Source organism: Phaenicophaeus curvirostris, chromosome 2 (genome assembly GCF_032191515.1).
Source record: "Phaenicophaeus curvirostris isolate KB17595 chromosome 2, BPBGC_Pcur_1.0, whole genome shotgun sequence".
Classification (NCBI taxonomy): Eukaryota; Metazoa; Chordata; class Aves; order Cuculiformes; family Cuculidae; genus Phaenicophaeus; species Phaenicophaeus curvirostris.
In genome coordinates, this window is record NC_091393.1 from 99,785,656 (window position 1) to 99,799,879 (window position 14,224).

General features: G+C 44.9%; 1 protein-coding gene across 1 annotated transcript in view; it reads left to right on the top strand.

Annotated features, from left to right (window-relative positions):
• The window catches only part of PAK5 (p21 (RAC1) activated kinase 5), a 100,195-nt gene that overhangs the window by 49,679 nt on the left and 36,292 nt on the right, over positions 1-14,224 (top strand). Inside the window, exon 2 of the mRNA XM_069850183.1 lies at positions 3,303-3,517. Within this exon, the coding sequence (XP_069706284.1) occupies positions 3,314-3,517 (204 nt within the window). The 5' untranslated portion in view covers positions 3,303-3,313. The remainder of the gene's footprint in view (positions 1-3,302; positions 3,518-14,224) is intronic.

Sequence of the window (14,224 nt, forward strand, 5' to 3'; positions counted from 1 at the left end):
CACATCCTCAGACAGCTAAGGAAAACAAGCATTATTCCTCTTTTTTTGGGGAAATAGGGGGAAATTAAGTTTCCTTGCAAGTGCTCTGTGTATAAATTACAGATATTTAGAGGGCCCATGGTAAGGAAAGGTCAGCTTTGCTTTGCAGTGAAAGAGAGAACTTACTGTCTGTTGAAGCGGGGCAGTATTGCACAGCATTTATTATTGATACTCTTAAGAACCAGTTAAGGCTTTGCTCCTTTCAGTGGCACTAAGAGACTTCTTGCAGAGCCAGGCCAGGTGGCCGTCGGGAAAGTCTTATACTACTTCTGTGGGGCTGAGACCAGCATCAGCCAGGTTTCCTGGTCACCTTTCACAGGCACAGCCCCATGAGGGATGTCCTTTGGCCAGAAAGATACATAACATTTGTGCATTTGCCTGCATGGCTGAATCCATCCCTTGTCATGCGAGGAGGTGCCAGAATTAATCCCTGTCTCTTCTAATGTAGCTTCAGAAAGAGGGAGCAAAGCTCATTGCCCAGGTCTCAGACACGATCCCCATGCAAAAAGGTGGCCTTGGCATCAGGTTCAAGACTAAACTATTCTCCTGAGAAAGTAAAGGTTCTCCTGGGCCAAATTCACATTTGCTTCTGGCTGCATTGATATTAAAACAACAGAGTGCAATGTATCAAAGAGCAATTTAAAAACAAAAGTGCAATATGCTGTTGAGTGAGTCTGCTGTATATTTTTAAGAAGGCAACATATAGTATGCCAGCTGATGTGCTTTTATTTATCTGATGTTATTTAGGGCTCTAGAGGACTTCAGGCATCCAACAGCTGCATTTGGGTGCAAGTCCAGTGGGAAACCTTGCAAGTACTGGAATTGAAGATGAAGTAGTACATGTCTAGAGCTGATGGTTTAAAATGCAACTCAAATAAGCCTCATAGATCCATATCCTAGAGGGTGATTGAAATCAATCCAGTGCCATTGATCTGCAGCCGGCTGTGATTTGTGGAGCCCCATGGATGAGCGGTGAATACAAGCTACTACCTGAACTACTGGCTAATTCTGTTCGAGCCTTGAAAATAAATAATCTGAACAAAGACCAACCATGATGGCATTTGGTTAGGGTCAAAACACCTCTGCAAGTGCTGTAAGGTACCCAACATGCCCTTAACGTTAAAATAGAAAGATCACAATGCTGGGAATGGAAGAAAGGCTAGACAGCAAGGCAGTCATAAGAGGTTTCAGTAGAGGAAGGTGAAGACGACAGTGGAATTAAAAGGGATGGAAACAAACTGGGCAAAGAGACCATGAAAAGGGCAGGAGATTTGGAGGGAGTTCAGAGCAGGGGAGAAAGTCAGGGGGAAGTGTGGAAGATGAGACCTGTGAAGAAAGGCCACCAGGAGCAGATCTGCTCTGTCTGAAGAAAATGAGCACAAAGGAGATGTAATCACCTGCAAACACACAGAAGGGACTTATGAAGCATCCAGCAATCAATTTTCAAATAATGGACCTGATGTTTAATTGAACTAGTAAAAGGGAATGAGGGTGGAATAAATACCTGATTTATCATCCCATCTTTTTTTGCTGCAGCAGCTACACAACTGTATTTTCTTCCCTGAGCGCCTCCTCTCCACCTCATGAATCATAAAGTCAGGGCAGTACCTTTACAGCTGAGTCTTTCTTGTAATAGAAGAGGTTTTATAGAGCTGCCGCCCTCCTCATCTGGCTGCTATTTCAGGTGGATGCTGATCAAGGGCTTACCAAGCCCTGCTTGAAAGAGCCGTGAGGCCAAGGTAGTGGAGTGTTTTGAGACAGCAGAAAGAAGGCAGAGGATTTTTTCAGGACAGGAAAAGCAACAGAACCTCTATCTGTTTCCCTGGGACTAGGAATTTCTCCTTGCCTTACATACCAGGTTTCTGGAATTCTCGGGAAAGTCAGTTCTGAACTTGCTTCAGTGTAACTATTGGGCTCCACTTTGTTGTAAGGTAAGACCCACCAAACCAAGAGTTAATCCACATTGTGAGTGTACTAGCTATTTCCATGCCAATAGAGTAAGCAACTACCTTTATCCCTTTCAGTTTGCAGTTCATGCCTCCTTCCACTTTGCCTTTGAAACCTATTTTGCTCTGGCTGCCTCCTCCTGTGTGCCCTGTGAACCTTTCCAAGACTCTATAGGCGGAGGAAAGGAGATGGGAGGAAGTCAAACAAATCCATTCTTACCAGGAAATAGCAGCTAATATGGTTGACCAAAAAGTTCACTTTCTGTAGAGTAAATTCTGTAACAATTAGCTTTACTGCGCAGCCAGATTGACCCAGGTCTCTCCAGCAATATATGAGCTGGGAAGGTCACATTGCCTCCAACAGCCTCCAGTTCTTTGCTCGTGCAGCATTAGAGAGAATCCTTTCTCTTCTCCACACTACCTGCACTAAGACCAAAGGAGCTGATCCTGCCTCCTGAACCTTAAAAGGAGTCTGGCTATCACTATAATAAATTCCACTGGACTCTGTGGCCAGAAGGCATCGAGCTACACCCACCTGGCCTTAAAGCCAGGTGCTTCAGGCATGTGGCTCTCTCACAGCAAACTATTGCTCTCTGGAGGGAGGAGTCACACCGTGTGAAAATGATGATTATAGCAGCTAATAGCTGACACTGTTTTTAAGCAGAACATATGCAGATGATGGCCCTTAGACCAGGCTGGAATTAGTTCTCAGCTCTCCATCTACTTGTATCACATGGCATATGAATAAATCCCCCCTTCACTGCTACTGGGTGAGATCTAAGTATGAATGTAGCAGGGCCAGACCCTTTGCTGGGGTGGGTTGTCTTTTCTCAAGATCTGGCATATAGATTTAAGATGCAAAGCTCTGTGTGTGTGTTTGCTCTCATGGCATGTCGTGATATAGCTCACCTCTTGCACCATGTACCATCCTCTGAGCAAAGCTCTATGCTGCTGCAGCTGGGAGAGCTTGGAGCTGTGAGCTTTCATTGAATGCACCTTGCAGCACTAGCAGATCAGCAAAGAGAGGAGTAGGAAGTAGGACCTGGGCTTTGTCTCCTAGGAACAGAGGCTTTTCTTGTTTCATAAGGTGTTATGAAGATACATAGATTAAAAACTGGGTTGCTTTCTTAAAATCTCAGAGGAGGTCAAATAAGTGCTTGCCTTGCATAGATCTCAAAGGTGGCATGTGTGAAGAAAGATTCATGTGGGTATTTGGCTAATAAAGTCTATTAAGTTATCCATATGGTATAGACAATGGCTGCAGGTTGCAACAAAGCATAAATATGTTTCTTTCCTGTTTCCCTATGCCTTCTCCAGATTTTTCCACCATGTTTGGAAAGAAGAAGAAAAGGCTTGAAATTTCTGGGCCCTCTAACTTCGAGCATCGGGTTCACACTGGCTTTGACCACCGGGAGCAGAAGTTCACGGGACTACCTCAGCAGTGGCACAGCTTGCTGGCAGACACGGCAAACAGGCCAAAGCCTATGGTCGATCCCTCATGCATCACTCCAATCCAGCTCGCGCCTATGAAGGTATTGTGCAAAGTCTCCTTTATATTTTCTGACCTACCTTCAATTGTGTGTAACGTTAACGAAGTAATAGCACGCCGCCTACCAGAGTTGAAGTTGCACTTGGTCTCAGCCCAAGAATCCCTGCTTCTGCACCCGAAAGGTGCCCTCTGTGGGATGGGGGCCACTGTTAGGCACCTTTTTTTCCCAAATTCTGTATACAAATGCAACTTGGTGAAAGATTATCTGATTACTCTGACATAACCACTTCTGTATACTTCTGCGTGTATTGCTTGAAATGTAAAGGAGGCCAGAGTGGGTGATGTGTTGGGCTTGGCCACCAAGCACCAACAAACAGAAAATATTTATCTGTGTCACAAAGAACAACTGTCCCAGGAAGCAGGCACAGCTGGGTAGTGTGTGAGTACAGCAGAGCTGCAAATCCAAATATCTAATAGTAAAGCTTGCAAAGAAAAATTGTTATATGTATAAAACTTGTACAAATGTCCCTGAAGAGCATGTCATGGGTTTTGCAGGGGCCGTGTCTTTCCACTCCTGGGCTGCAGAAGGAAAAACCACAAGTCCCAGAGGAAGCCCAAAATGATGCTGCTCTGCAGCATAAAGCTCCATGATAATTAATTTAAGAACAGTGCTTTAGGCAAAGGCAGTTTGGAGCAGGGGAGCGAAGGAAAAGTACACCAAAGGAAAAATATTAAATTGCTTGTTAAGATGGGCAAGCAGCTCAAGGAGGAATCTCATTGCTACCCACCACTGCCTGGAGGCATTAACGCAGGTGGTGGAGCTGAGCTTCTCTCTGGGTTGTAAAATGAGGGAAAACAACCCTAGATTGTGGCTTGGGAAGTTCAGGCTGAACAGATGGGGAAAATTTTGGGCTGAGAGGGTAGAGCAGCACTGGATAGGACACCAGCATGGCTCTGGGATCTTGGGATTCTGGTAGACAAATTTGCCTTGATTTAGCAGCATTTCTGGGACTGCACATCCCAACATGGCAGTAGTCACACCTGTGTGCTGGTGGTGGCCTCTACCATGCTGGCCATGTACATTTCACTGTCATGCAGCTGCAAAATAAATCTAGGATTTCATTTTCACATGGATTTTTCTGCTGCAAGAGAAAATCAGATAATCGTGAGAGCACAGACTCTGTATTTATATATGATAAGTGCTCTTTGCTAAATCTACATTTAGTGCCTGTTCCTGAAGAACATCCGTCACTTGCTGATCAGGACTGCTGGCATTGCTACAAGACAAGAGGGATAAAGCCAAAGTTATGATTATTTTTCTGTTATAAAATATCTTACTGCATAATAGAGGCCAAGAATAATGACGAAAAAAGTAGACAAACCTTTTCCTGATAGGGGAGGAGAGCAACTTTGTTCCACAGCCTTTCTTAACCCCAAAATATCCTTGGATAGTTTGACATGAATGTGCGAAGATGTTTCAAGATTAAAAAAAAACCAGTTTACTGTCTTGCAGCAGAACTATCTCTTTTCTGTGGTTTTGGATCCAGAAATCCATCAGCTTGAAAAGTTTTTAAATGTATTCACTTTCTCTGGACCATACAGGCAATACAATATTGGGTCTCAAACCCAATGTGTGTATAGGTTGGTTCATGTGCAGAGTCTCATTGAATCAATACACACTGCAGGATGTGAAAGATTAAGCCCCAGATGAGTAATTGCTGCATTTTGAAGTGGCGAAAGTCATTGCCAGTTATTTCCAAGAAATTGTCGGTTCATGCTTTTCTGTCTGTATATCAATGTCTACATATATCTGTATGTCAGGGGTATGCATATACCAGGGAAACACTTCTGAACTAAACCATCCTGGGCCAGGAAAGGTCTGGGCTGGGGCTGGGAACCAAATTGCAGCTCCCAAGCCAAACTCATTCTTCCAGTGTGTCCTTGGGCCATGGTGGCCCTTAATGTGGCTGTGCATCCCACTACATCTTCCCAGGATCTGTGTGAGGGACAGGACGCCTGCAACCTGATACGCATCTTGGCAGCGGCTGTGGGGCAGAGCCAGTGTGCAGCAGGACCCTTCCATCTGTGTAGGTGAAAGATGTGGATTTGGAAGCAGGTGACCCAAATTGCTGTTAACTGCATGCCACCGCTCCAAAGGTGTAGTTAGATGAGGAATTGGGGTTAAGGCTGAAGAGTTCGAGAAATTGTGTGTTCACCCTCCAGATACTTTCCATACCTGAGAATCACTTACAGCCTATTGAAATGGGCCTCTATAGTTGTGCCTGGAAAAACCAACAGGTTAGTTTTAGTAGCAGCTAAGAGGCATTGACTGTCATCTGAAAATTTGCTTTTAACTCTATTGTAAGATACCATTTTACTGCATATTTACTAAGAATTAACATGCCTTGTTTTGATATAAATTAACTTATGGAGAAAAGCTGACTTCTAGCCACTTTAAAACTATGACTATTTAATATTACTGAACTAATTCACCATAAACATTTACTTTAGATGATTTTTTTATGGGTGCACATGCACCAACACCTTTAGACCCGTTGAAAGGTGATTTAGGCACTGAGGATTTAATAGAACTGAAGATAGTTAGTGGCAGTTTGGGAAGACAGGAACCAAAGGCTCCAAGCTCTCAATATTGTTTAAGACTTTTCTCTATTCCACCCAGCAGCTGATAGTTTAATTAGCACACTTGTGAATTCACTGAGGTGTATCAGAATTCATAATTGTGTCCTGAGTCATGGTATTAAGTCAGGCTGAGGCACTTGGCCAGAGCTAGTCTGTGCCATGGCTTTGGGTTGTACAGCAGCTCTCTAACTCTGCTATTCTGCACTCCTAAATTTAGTCTATTCAATTACTTCGGTATTGACTATACCTGTAAGGTGTGAGGCAGAAGTGTTCTGCTAATCGGTGTTCTTTTGCAACTGAAGAATAGACTTTGAGAGCACAATTTCTGTTTTTTCAGACAGAACTGATGTTTGCTGAAGCAGAGGAAGGGAAAGAATTTTTCTTGACTTCTGTAGGTTTTGCAGGTTTCCCTGTTAGTGGTGTTTGCTTGTTTCTCAGTCTGCAAGGCAGATAGGATTTGATGGTACATTGAGTATCCCTTTGGGTAAAACCAATAAATAGTAAGTATTCTCACTGCTCTATCTGTATTCAAAGGCAGCAGCATCAATGGTGAAGAGGGAGCACCCTGGGCTCCCAAATATCCTGGGGGATGTCATCATCTTGCCTCTGCATTGGCTGGGATGAAAGGCTTGTAGCGCTTTTGCACGCGGGTAGCAGCAGCTTGTCGTGGTAATATTAGCATTATTTATCCAAACCTGAGCTGACTGTACAAATTCCTTCATTTTAAGTACGAGTAGAGACAATAATGGGATTCCCCTTCTTGGTGTGAATGACCCAGATATCAGCAGAGTATTGTGTGCTTGAGATGCTAACAGGAGTCAGTAAAATATGGCAGAAAATTTCATGAAAAATAGAAAGTGAGAATGATCTTGATAGATTTGGGGTGTAGAGAGAGGCAGTTTTAAAATAGACTGATATTTTTCACTGAAAACATCTCTGTAGAAAAATGTGAACTGTCTGTGTCTTTCTGTACTTAAAAGAGGCTTCATGAAGTGTGAGATCCTGGTGCCAGGCCTCTTGATCCTCTTGCTTCAGTACTTTGTAGTTGTCCCATGTGTACCTGGAGCTCGTGGTTTGCATGTTTGCCCTCCGCACACAATGTGCTTGGCCTGTCATCACCGTTATTCTGCACAGGAGCCTCAGTTTGTTGCCACCCTTTGATTTTTTTGAAAGCTTCAGAATCAATAACTAAGCAAATGCATTTTTTAGGCAGCAAAACTAATTATTCATGGTTCTCCACTCTGCTCAAAATATTAGGAAAACAAACACCAGAACCCTTATTTGGGGGATTTTTGCCAAGAGTTTAGTATTGGCTTTGTAAAGATGCTCTCTTAAGATACTTGAATGTCTGCTGCTTAAACACCTTAAACACCTTAAACACCTTAAACACCTCCAGGGACGGGGACTCAACCACCTCCCTGGGTAGCCTGTTCCAGTGCCCAGTGACGCTTTCTGTGAAAAATTTTTTCCTAATGTCCAGCCTAAATCTCCCCTGGCAGAGCTTGAGGCCATTCCCTCTTGTCCTGTCCCCCGTCACTTGGGAGAAGAGGCCAGCATCCTCCTCTCTACGACCTCCTTTCAGGTAGTTGTAGAGAGCAATGAGGTCTCCCCTCAGCCTCCTCTTCTCCAGGCTAAACAACCCCAGCTCTCTCAGCCGCTCCTCGTAAGACTCATTCTCCACCCCCTTCACCAGCTTCGTTGCTCTTCTCTGGACTCGCTCCAGGGCCTCAACATCCTTCTTGTGGTGAGGGGCCCAGAACTGAACACAGGATTCAAGTTCAGTGCCGAGTACAGAGGGAGAATAACCTCCCTGGACCTGCTGGTCACGCCGTTTCTGATACAAGCCAAGATGCCATTGGCCTTCTTGGCCACCTGGGCACACTGCTGGCTCATATTCAGTCGGTTGTCAACCAACACCCCCAGGTCCCTCTCCTCCAGTCAGCTTTCTAGACAGACTTCTCCCAGTCTGTAGCACTGCATAGGGTTGTTGTGCCCCAAGTGCAGGACCCGGCATTTGGCCTTGTTAAACCTCATGCCATTGGACTCTGCCCAGCGGTCCAGCCTGTTCAGATCCCTTTGCAGAGCCTCCCTACCCTCCAGCAGCTCAACACTTCCACCCAGCTTAGTGTCGTCCGCAAACTTGCTAAGGGTGCACTCAATGCCTTCATCCAGGTCATTGATAAAGACATTGAACAGGGCTGGACCCAGCACTGAGCCCTGGGGAACCCCACTTGTCACTGGCCTCCAGCTGGATTTCACACCATTTACCACCACTCTCTGGGCCCGGCCATCCAACCAGTTTTCCACCCAGGAGAGTGTGCGCCTGTCCAGGCCAGAGGCTGACAGTTTCCTAAGCAGAATGCTGTGAGAAACTGTGTCAAAGGCTTTACTGAAGTCCAGGAAGACCACATCCACAGCCTTTCCCTCATCCAGCAGCCGAGTCGCTTTGTCATAGAATGCGATCAGGTTAGTTTGGCAAGACCTGCCTTTTGTGAACCCATGTTGACTGGGCCTGATCACCCGGTTCTCTTGCATGTGCTTCATGATAGCACTCAAGATCACCTGCTCCATGACTTTCCCTGGCACTGAGGTCAGAGGCCTGTAGTTCCCTGGGTCCTCCCTGCGACCCTTCTTGTAGATGGGCACAACATCAGCCAGCCTCCAGTCCAGTGGGATTTCCCCAGTCTTCCAGGACTGTTGGAAGATGAAGGAAAAGGGTTTGGCCAGCACATCCGCCGGCTCCTTCAGTACCCTAGGGTGAATCCCATCCGGCCCCATAGACTTGTGGATGTCTAGTTGGGCTAGCAAGGCTCTGACCTCAGAACAGCCCTGAAGACTTGTTAACAATTCGTTCTTCTATTTTCCAGTGCAGCAAACAGCTGAGCGTCCTCGCGTCTGTCAGTTACTGGAGGAACAAATGCCATTTGTTTCTGAAGAACACCCACACTGGGGTTATTCTTCTCTTGTCTGTGCTGGTACATGTGTGAAGTCTCCATCATTTTGCTTTTCTTGATGCTTTGGTTAGTCTCACCTATCCATGCTTTCAGCAAGCCAAGGTACCCATCTTGACACTGGCTTGGTGGTGGGGTTGTCGTTGAGTAAGGAGGGAGGTGGCTGTGAGTATTTAGGTGGCCAAACGGCATCAAGAGTACTGAATCCTTCCTGCTGGGATGTCCACATTTCCTTCTCCCCTGAGCACACTGCAGGGAATTCAACGATGCTCATGTGGTGGAATTTCAGGTTTCCTGAATTTTATTCCCAGTTTTCTTCCCTCTAAAACACATGGCAGAAGGGGATGAGGACACTTGCAGCCCTGTGGTGTCTGACACGCACCAAGATGAGCGTTATGCATCTTGGTAGTGCAGAGAGGTTGGTGTTCAGCCAGCAAAGGCAGAGCAAAATCCTCTGATCTTTAAAATGTTTCTAAGTTTCTACTGCTGTATTTCAGCCTGTATTACATGGGAGAAAAACTGACAGAAAATTAGTTATTGGTCATGGACCTTCTAATAGGTCTGACATGAAAACTAAAGCTTCTACTTACTGTGCTTGTTGACAAAAGGAAAAGCGGCTCTGTCTCTTTCCTGTCCTATTTGGCCCCATAAGGTATTTCCAGCAATGAAATTCCAGCATCATTTAAGGTGTCATTTTTTTTCTCCCTACATTTACATGTTTTTCTTCCTTAATTGGAAGACAGTGAGCATTTGCAGAGCTGTGCACAGCAGTGCTGTGTGGCCAAATGCCTCAAAGAGGGGGGCTAAGCAGGGGTCCTTGTCTGGGCTTAAGTGTTCAGAAATGTCCAGCTCTCATTAGCTTGATAACCCATAACCCTCTCTTTCCATGCAGGAATTGCATGTGGGAAATGCCTGACCAGGAACTAGAGGGATTTAGAAATAAAAGAGGCTTTGCTCGCTGCCTATAGGCAGATGGACAAAATGATGATTGCCCTGACCTCTCCTTTGATAGCTCCTTATTTTCGCTTACTTCTCCTGTGATACCTCTGCAGATGTGACAGTCTGAGGTTCTTGCTTGAAGAAGGTTGGGTCCCATCCTACTGGGATGCGGTGGAACGGTGGCGCTGATCTTACTGGGACAGAATCTGGAAGGCTGCTGACATCTTGTGGGCCTTCCTTGTAACCACATCATGAGAATTCACTGTTAATAATTCACATTTCCTAATTATACACTTAGCAGTCACATACTGAGCCTGGCACGTGCTTAGCTGGAAGGAGAGAAGGTGGAGGGGGTGTATCCAAAAAGGGCAGGATCCCCTGCAGCATAGGAAATTCTGGGTGAAAGGAGGATGTTTTGCCAGCAAGAATGGTTGAGAAGCAGGACAGCATCGTGAAGGGACTGTGGGATCTCAGCCTTTGGAGTGGGCAAGATTTGATGGACAGTGCCCTCAGCAGATCAACTGGACTTTGATGTTAGCCCTGCTCTGAGCAGGAGTTTGGACTGGGTGACCTGCAGATGTCTCTTCCAGCCTCAGTTCTTCTATGATTATCTTCATCTACAGGTAGTCAGAATTGCAATTGTCCTGTAACACAGCCCCACTTTCAATTTATTTTGGTCACTAGACATGAATACATTTGATGCTGTGTGGTGCCAGAAGAAACTACAGCAACATCTTTAGTAGAACCTTTTTCTTTGAAAGGGATAATGCTTCACTCCTGATTTCCCACGTTTTTAAGTGGCAATAATGCTTAAGTTAATCTCCATACCCCAGTGTAGAAATATAATACAAATATGCCACCTAGTGTTCATGGATGTGTCTTACTGTGACATTCTTTTGGTGTGAGAAGAGCCAAGTTGGCAATATTTTGTGATCTTGCAGGAAATCTATCTCTGTACAAATAAAAATCAGCCACTGTAGGAATAAATGCAAGAAGTACAAAGCTCGGGAGGTTTTTTTTAATATCACCAGGTTAACATGTTCTCATACATACTACATAGTACAGAGGAAGATTAGTTTTATTTTTGATTGTCAGAGTTCAGAAAATTGCAGGTTTTTACCCAGGTCCTCCAGAAGACCATTGCTGTTGCCTGTGAAGTTGAGCTCAACAAGAGAGAAAGTAATAGAAGTGTGGGAAGGAATTTTTCAGATGAGTAGTTCGTTTTATGGAAAATGCCGTTTCACTTTAAAGAGTTTTACCTGGAAGAGATTTTGGAGATCAGAAATGGTTTGTTTCAGATTTTTCTGTAAAAATATCTAAATATTCTTGTTTCAAAGATCAAAGCAGTCTTGGATGTGAAGTGTCCCAGGAAGCAGCCCAGAGCAGGGCTGTTACAGTGACTTGTCTTTTGGCACTCAGTGTGGCAGGAGCTGCTCATCCCTCTCCCCTGATGTACCCTGGGCAGGGAGGTCAGGTGCAGTGAAAAATTGCCTGAGGACAAAAGTTGAGGGAGGGCAGTGCCATTGCGCCAGTAATACTAACTTCTCCTTTCCTTGCACCTGCTTTGGGTCTTCTCTATACCTATATCCAAGTACATTCAGTGACATTAATACATCTTCATCTCTGTCAAAAGTATACTAACTGATGCATGGATTTATTCACTACAGTGTCATCATAAAATGAAGGAAGCACCTCTTCTCATGGTGCTTTTAACTGATGCATTCTCAGTTCTTCTTCGTAGTGTTGAGTTTCTGGCCCTCTGAACAACACGGTTCTTGAGGAGCTCTTTAGCAGTACTTCTTTCATTTTCATGCTGTTGCATTTCACACTATTGAAGCACTTTATCCATTCTGACTTGAATTCTTCTTGTAGGGCTTCATTTGGAGAAGAAGAAACATCCTTGTTACCATTCCAGGTTGACTCAAACCACAAAATGTTCCTCAGTTTTTCAGTTTAACTAATGAACCGGAAAATCAGTTATTCACATAATTTTTCTGACCAAGATATTTGTCCCTCATAACAAACCCCTCAGGTTCAGCCAGGTATGTTTTGGAGGATCTGTCTGTAGCTGAGTTGGAGTGAGATGTGTCCATCCTAGAGAAATACTGAGATTGCCAGTAAAATACCCTCTTCCACCACGCAGGATAAATACTGGAAGTGGCAGAACAAATTTTTCATATTTTGTCTTATTTCTGTCCTTTAAATGTGCTCAAATGGCCGAGGAGTAATGCCTGCAGAAATGTAGTTTTCAGAGGTGGTCCCCCATGCTAACACAGATAGCGCTTTAGTCCACATTGGAAAACGTAGACAAGTTTAGCACTGCAGTAAGGCTTAAAGTGCGTCATTTTGCCCCTCTACCTTGGGGAGTGATAATCAGTTACCTACTGATCATGTCCTTCATTTAAAATGTCTCTGACATCCCCAAAGGAGTTTGCAGTACCAGTACCGTTCTGCAGACACTTGGAAGCAGCTTGCCTGCACCTGCGTGGTCTTGCTGAGCTCTTCCTGGAGTACCATCGAGTCTGCTGTCTGCAGGGTGGATATCTTAGGATGTTGTTCAGAAATCCTTCATCATCTGAGTAAGCTTTATTTATGCAGCAGTTGGCATTGATTTGAATTAGTCTGCACACATGAGAAAGGATTTACTTTACCTGCGGCTGCAGCAAAAATAGATAATAATATTGATTACAGAGTTCTGTGAGTAAAGGTAATTTTCTCTGATATAATCAGCAAATGAATGTTTTTAAGTGTTTGTATCAGCATTGTGATTTTAGAATGATAGAATCATAGAATAGTCAGGGTTGGAAGGGACCTCAAAGATCATCTAGTTCCAACCCCCCTACTGTGGGCAGGGACATCCCACTACATCAGGCTGCCCAGGGCCCCATCCAACCTGGCCTTGAACACCTCCAGGGATGGGGCATCTACAACTTCCCTTGGCAACCTATTCCGGTGTCTCACCACTCTCATGCTGAAGAAATTCTTCCTTATATCAAGTCTAAATCTGCCCCTGTCCAGTTTATACCCATTGACACTAGTCCTATCACCACTAGCCTTTGTGAACAGTCCTCCCCAGCTTTCCTGTAGCCCCTTTCAGGTACTGGAAGGTTGCTGTAAGATCTCCTCAGAGCCTTTTCTTCTCCAAGCTGATAAAGCCCAACTCTCTCAGCCTGTCCTCATATGGGAGGTGCTCCAGCCCTCTGATCGTCTTTGTAGCCCTCCTTTGGATCGGTTCCAACAGTTCCACATCCTTCTTACATTGTGGATTCCAGAACTGGACACAGTATTCCAGATGAGGTCTCGTAAGAGAGAAGAATAGAGGAGCAGAGTCACTTCCCTCAACCTACTCGCAACACTTCTGTTGATGCAGCCCAGCATACGGTTGGCCTTCTGGGCTGCGAGTGCACATGGCTGCAGTAATATTAGTTTTGGAGTAATGTTAGTGTTGGAAGGAAGCTTCAGTTACATTAATGAAAACTTGCATAGGTGAGCAGGGCTTACACTGAGTAAAGATTGAAAGTAAACATAAGGGTTTGTGGTCTACATCTGCTGAGGCAGACTAGGATGTTCAAGAAACATGTTAACCTGTAGGTCTGCACAAATAAAGGGCAAACTCACTGGTGTCAGTGTTCCAGAAATTGAATCAGGTCTCCTCTGGGAATATTCTTCAGACAGCGCTGCATAGCCTGAGACAAGCCAGGAATTAGATCCTGAGCAAGGACACTGGTAATCAGGTTCTTTTTTTAACATGGAAGTTAGACCCTGAAGACAGATCTATAGGAAGCTGTTCCAGTAACTCTTATCGCTTGTTTGCCTGTTCTAATAAATCAACCATGTGCTCAGCTTGCTGCCTGGAGGTGGATGTCTCTGGCTCCATCGTTGCTGCCATGGCTGTTGTTTCCTTCTTTGTTTAGCCAGGCTTTTTGCCTCCCAAACTTTCCTTGCACTGACCTGTGAGATCTCTGGGCCCCAAAGCAGGATTTGGGGCAGGCAGAGTGGTGCTTCAGGATGGCTGCTGCAGTGGTAGGATCCTTCTGGCAGAGATCCCCCAGTGCAAAGAGTGGAAAATAAACAGTAAGGTGTAAGCAGTAAATGCTTTCCCTAGTAAACATGTGGGAAGAGTGAATGTCTTTTATACCAGGCTTCAGTCACAGCCCAGCATACTCTTGCTTTGGCTCTACTGAGAAAGCTGATGGAGTAAAACACCCCGGGAGATTTTG